Genomic DNA, 6394 nt, shown 5'->3' on the forward strand with positions numbered 1-6394 from the left:
CCTTATAAAGCCTTATTTTCAGCGACAAAAATAACACCTCTTAAATTAACATATAAAGAAGTCTAGACCCAAACAACATGGGCATTGTTTATAATCCCTGCGCTGCGACGTCACCGTGTGTATAATCCCTGCGCTGCGACGTCACCGTGTGTATAATCCCTGCGCTGCGACGTCACCGTGTGTATAATCCCTGCGCTGCGACGTCACCGTGTGTATAATCCCTGCGCTGCGACGTCACCGTGTGTATAATCCCTGCGCTGCGACGTCACCGTGTGTATAATCCCTGCGCTGCGACGTCACCGTGTGTATAATCCCTGCGCTGCGACGTCACCGTGTGTATAATCCCTGCGCTGCGACGTCACCGTGTGTATAATCCCTGCGCTGCAGCTGACTGAACGGAGATCCCTTACCCAGGATGTTTGGTCAGGGCTCATTCATCTCAGAACTGCAGCTATGAAATCCACAGCGTATTGCAGCAAATACCAGCAAAATTGATAAAATTTTACCAAAAATCCTCACACTTCATAAAATCCACACGGAAATGAACCTACTTGGCACAATTCAAATCCGCACCGCGGTAATACATGATTTTACCACGTGTAACTGATCGTGGCTGAATTCCACACGCTACATGTAGAGTTTGATATAAATCCACAACAGGTAATCCTCTGTGGAAAGTATTTCCATTGGAATTACCCCAGGAATACTGAGGGGGGCTTCCAGCTCTCTCATGGATTGTCACCAAGCTTTCCTGGTCTCCTAGTCCTGAGGAGAACAGCTCTCAGTACGGGAACATATAGAGAAGTTATCAGATGATTTAGCCATTCAGGAGTCTTATAGCAGCTCCTAGGAGACCTGTGTGGTATACAGCCTGTCACCCAGCTTTCCTGGAGACCTGTGTGGTATACAGCCTGTCACCCAGCTTTCCCGGAGACCTGTGTGGTATACAGCCTGTCACCCAGCTTTCCTGGAGACCTGTGTGGTATACAGCCTGTCACCCAGCTTTCCTGGAGACCTGTGTGGTATACAGCCTGTCACCCAGCTTTCCTGGAGACCTGTGTGGTATACAGCCTGTCACCCAGCTTTCCCGGAGACCTGTATGGTATACAGCCTGTCACCCAGCTTTCCTAAGGAGAACATATCTCAGTGTGGGAACATATAGAGAAGTCATCAGATCATTTGGCCATTCAGGAGTCTTAGTTCTTATAGGAGCTGCAACCCGGCTTTCCAAGACTCCTGAAATGGGGAAATCATATGATAACGTATCTAAATGTTCCTATACCGAGATATATTCTCTACAGGAGACCAGGAAAGCTGGGTGACAGACAGCCTGTATACAACACAGCTCTCCTAGGAGCTGCCACTCAGCTTTCTGTGGTATACAGGCTGTCACCCAGCTTTCCTAGAAAGGGACAGAACTAAGAAGTAGCCGAATGGTAACTGCAGGGATGGAAGACGGTGCAGGAATGGCCACCAGTTGTGGCTAGCAGGAGCTCCGGCCTAATGACAGCAGCAGGTATGCAGCTCCCCCCTGGGTTCATGGCCGTAGCAGGCAGACATTACAAACTTAGTGCAGAGCGCATCATTTACCGCTGCAGAGCCGGCCGTGCAGGGACCTGGCAGCACTTGGTGCCCTGGGATGTTGCGCTACTGCTGTATACAGCAGGAGGAATGATGATGGGCTGATTGTCTTACCTCCACTTGTCAGCAAGTGCAGCGCCGCTACCTGTGCTCCCGCTCTGCCTCCCCTGCACTAACTCCTCTCCCCCCCCGCCGAGGCTCTCTCACCGGGACACGGGCTCTGATGAGAAGTATCGGCCGGGCTCCTGTAAAGGCTTCGCCATTTTTAACTACCCTGGAGATGACGCACGCTGCGACCGATAGACGGCGAGAGAGAGTGGCCAAACCACGATGGAGCCGAAAGCTGAGGGGTCCGGGCAGGGTGGCAGTCCGAGCCTGGGCGCGCCGCGCAAGTGATATATATAAAAAAAAACAAAAAAGTTTCGTTTTGCTAGCGGTCCTAACCCTCCAGTGTCTGCGCCCGGCTGCTGGGCCTATTTTCAAGCAGGGGCAAATACCCAGGCGTCAGGGCAAAATTCCTAGTCGCCATGGCGACCTGGGATTTGTCGAGCCCTGTCCTATGGTGACGGCAGGAGCTTATCCAGGGTCTTGCATAGTATATACATGACAGGAGCTGCAACTCATCCTGGCACAGACAGGGGACAGTAGTGCACGAGCTACTAGACAACTAATAGACGTGTTTAGCAGTGGCCATGTTTATTGGTTGGATCTCCGACAGCATGTTGAGGCTGGTTTCAACTTGGCCCAGGAAAGACCACTTATGTTGAAAATATTGTATCCTGATCACTGTACTACACATTGGTGAGCGCTCCCCGTCAGGCTGCTCAGCCATAATGACAGGCAGGAGCACATCATTACCATCTGTTGTAGAGCAGTGTAGTGAGGACTTGCCCCCTCACCCCCTAGGCAGCTCTGCAACTTAAGTCAACCAGTCCTGACCAATTTTTAGGTCAGGTTGCTGGCAGCCATTTTCAATAATTCCCCTTTAATATTGATTACCTATCCTCGGGATAGGTCACCAACATCAGATCAGTGGGGGTTCAACACCCGGCACCCTCACGATCAGTTGTCTGTGGAGGCCGCGGCGATCCAAGCACAGCACCATGCACTGTATAGCAGCTGCGCTTGGTACTGCAGCACAGCCCCATTCACTTGAATCAGACTGAGCTGCGCCTAAGAGATGTGACCTCTTCACACGGCTGATCAGCAGAGGTATCGGGAGTCAGACCCCAACCGATTACATACAGATGACCTATCAATATCAAAATCTCAGATAACCCTTTTTAGACTTGTATCCGGTCAGTGAATGGGAAAATATTTTTGCACCAGAGTGCTGCCCAGCAGCAGAATGAGACATGGATTACTTCCATTTGCCCGGTCACACCTGTACTTGCCATCCTAAACAGTAAGTACAGGTGCGGCACATGTATCATGTCCTGCAGACACAACCCCAGTGTTCATTAGAAGAGAAGGCTCTGATACAAAGACAAGATGTGCGGCACATTTCCAGGAAGGGGGTCGCAGCCACTACACTGTGGATGGAGCAGTGTGGTGGAGGAGCTTGTTTCTAGCAGTGTGGTCGAGAGTCCCAGGAGTCAGACTTCTGCAGATCTAGCAATAATGTCCTATCCTAAGGACAGGCCATCAAGGGTTGACTACACAGAGACCTGTCCACCGCTGGTCCCCTGAACTGCCTACATTAGTGTTTAATGATACAGTCAGTTCATATCACATGACGAAGAGTACAGGACAATAGACCCGCAATGTGATAGGGACTAGTCCGTCCCAACGGAGCAGAAGAATGTAAGACTAAGACCAAACATATCACCCGAGTCATGCTCTAACATCACCCTGCACTGAGCTTGAGGTCCATGCACCACTTCTGGTGGTGGGGGTCTATCCTTTTTTTTCAGCAGGAACAGTGCCATACAACGGTCTACTCTAGCCGGCAAAAGTGACAGAACTGCTGACAGATCCCTCAGACGGCAGTGTGAAGGCACTGAATCTGTCTTGACCAAAGGTTTCTTTCAAACCTGACCATCAGTCTGTCCCATCCAAAACTGGGAAAACAGTACCGTAAATTCTTATTTTGCATTGGGTATTTTCAGGCGTTTGCCCCTTAAAAAGCATTCTGCAGAGCGGTGAAATTGTGGCACTCTGGGCGGTCTCCTTATCTTTCATAGACCTGTACAAAGCAAGCTTCAACCCACCACTTCTAGAAGAACTCCTGGAAAATTTAATGGAATCGACGTAGTAGCTCACGGTCACTGACCACAAAACCAAGGTGGTGCCCCCTTTATTTTGGGCTCTGCAGCAGGGTATATGCTGAGTCAGGGTCACATTAATACTAGGTGACATCTCTCCTCGCTGGGATACAGATGCTGGTTGTCTTCCTAGGGTCCCCCCAAAGCTCTTCCATCCTGGACACAAAGTTCAGCCAAGATGGTTGTTGGCTGCTGTGGATGGGAGATCCAACATCTCATACAGTCCCAAAAGGTCTCGATGGAAGACAGGTCTCTGATGAGGCCATCAATAGTGTTCAGTGATGAAAGACGGTTCTAACTATGTCCGCAGCAGAGATCTGGGGCTGGAGAACTTCTACTGACATAAATTTATAGTGCGGAGACACACAGGACCAATACCGGGTGTTATGGTGTGGGACAGCATGAGCTAGGATGGCATCTTCAATTTGGCATTTGTGGACGGAACATGGACTAGCCTTTGATATGTCCAGGACATCTGGAAGCAGTCCTACTGCCTTTTTCTTTTTTAACTCAGTTAGGATACGGTGTTCCACCATGATAATGGAGATAATGGACACCCACACAATGCCTGAGCTACACAACATGGACGGGTCATCAATATCAAATTGGTGGGGGTCCAATTCCTGGCACCACCACAGATGAACTGCAGAAGGCTCCATCCACTGTGTAGTTTCTGGCACGGGCGTACTGAAGCTCATCTCCCAGCCACTTGAACGGGAGCAGCAGTACCGCCAAACGGCCACTACACTGCGGACAGAACCGTCTGCTTCCAGCTCAGTACACTGTAGTTTCTAGCACCAATGGCCCAAAACATCTGATCGGTGGGGGGTGTCAGTTGTCGGAGCCCCTCTAGTCTTGATATTGATGACCTACCATGAAGACAAAATTCAGCAGTTTTTTTTATTCTTTATTGTACGATATACAACGCTGTAAAAACAGCACTGACCGTTCCATTATTGCATAAGGCAAAGAAAAGTAAACTGCTCGACGGAGGCGAAAAAGGACAATCGGAGGCGTAGCGGTAACATGCAGTGGAAACTTCCACCATATACACCAAGAGCATGGCAGGAAAGGGGTGGGCATGGCAGGAAAGGGGTGGACATGGCAGTCATCCACATCCTACATAGGTCACCACTCCGCCCTGCTGTACAGTAGGTGGTCCTAAGCAGGAGACCCACCTCGCAAACCTCCATACACCCAATAAGGGGTCCTTTGCAAGATACCACTTTTATAGGGGGACCCCCAGCCATCAACATTAACCCCTAACCGCGGGAAATGCCCCATCAGATCATGGTCCAAACCGATTGACGTCCCCACCGTACAAGAGGTTACATTCCTGGACACCGCAACAACCGGAGGTCAGGAGTGATGGGGGCCTCCAACTATAGGGATCAATGGGGCCCCACCGGTCACACCCCTCCGATCCAATATACGCATTGAAAATATCACCATCATATGCGACAAATGTGGTTATATTCGCTTGCGTCGAGGGGCTTGGCACGTTGCCCGCTATCATGGCTCCTTCTGATGGGGGCCTAGGAGTGGACAACGGTGGGCAAAAATCGGGCAAGGCCCTGGAGAACGCCAGTCAACCGCGACCATTACATAACCAAAACCCCAAAAACTTCAGACCCCCAAAAGACATGAAAGGCGAAGAGGTGCCCAGCAAAACAAATGAATGAGCCCCAGAGCCGCCGGCACAATGCCAGCCATGCACAACGACTAACGTAAGAACACTGAGGTGTGAACGGGCGCCATAGTCACCACGCACGGCCTCATCACCGCCACTAGACCGCCTCACCAGAGCTGCGGCTCATCCGCTTCTCCCAACCGGGCGGCAGCTTCTCCTCGTCCGCCATCTTGACTCCTGCTCAAGCTATGTCCCGCCCCCTGTGACGTCACCGCTAGATCGGCCTTAGCTATTGGCGGTTCATCCCCCTAAAACACGGCCGATGACCTAGCAAAGGGGATGTTTGCTCAGTCCGGGACAGCATTATGGGAGAGGCTAAAGAAAAGGGCGGGAGAAAAGCAGCCAATCAGAAGGCAGCTAAGCGGAGCTTGTGGTGGGGGGGAATGGGCGGAGTATGGAGAAGTGCGCATTGCCTAGACGACTGCGCATGAGTGAGACACGTACGTAGGGTGATCTATCACTGAGAACGACCTGTCTGCCAGCCTCCCTGGTGGTCTAGTGGTTAGGATTCGGCGCTCTCACCGCCGCGGCCCGGGTTCGATTCCCGGTCAGGGAAGTAGGATTTTTGTTTATTTTGGGTACCTTTTTTTTAGGTTGAATTGTGTTTTCTGAGGTAAATACTACCAGTTATTGCGTGAGATGCACAAAACAGCTTTTTACCATACCTATAAGATTGACTGCACATAATGTGGACTGTGTGCAGTATTTTTGTGTGGGGAAAAAACGCAGTGATCTGACAGATCTCATGCACACTGTGCTATTTTTGTGTGGAAATTGACCTGCTGTTTGGACCTTAAAATCCGCAGCATGTAACTTGTGGGTTTCCCCCTAGACTTCAATGGGATTGTTACCTTTCATC

At 50.6% G+C, this 6394-nt stretch overlaps 1 protein-coding gene and 1 non-coding gene across 2 annotated transcripts in view; one reads left to right on the top strand and one right to left on the bottom strand.

Moving 5' to 3' along the window:
* The window catches only part of PIN1 (peptidylprolyl cis/trans isomerase, NIMA-interacting 1), an 18760-nt gene extending 12957 nt beyond the window's left edge, over positions 1-5803 (bottom strand). The window contains exon 1 of the mRNA XM_044282833.1: positions 5647-5803. Within this exon, the coding sequence (XP_044138768.1) occupies positions 5647-5704 (58 nt within the window). The 5' untranslated portion in view covers positions 5705-5803. The remainder of the gene's footprint in view (positions 1-5646) is intronic.
* A 216-nt stretch (positions 5804-6019) lies between these two features.
* On the top strand, positions 6020-6091 carry TRNAE-CUC. The gene has a single exon. It is a non-coding gene; the product is annotated as a tRNA-Glu (tRNA).
* The last annotated feature ends 303 nt before the right edge of the window (positions 6092-6394 follow it).

Source organism: Bufo gargarizans, chromosome 2 (genome assembly GCF_014858855.1).
Source record: "Bufo gargarizans isolate SCDJY-AF-19 chromosome 2, ASM1485885v1, whole genome shotgun sequence".
Classification (NCBI taxonomy): domain Eukaryota; kingdom Metazoa; phylum Chordata; class Amphibia; order Anura; family Bufonidae; genus Bufo; species Bufo gargarizans.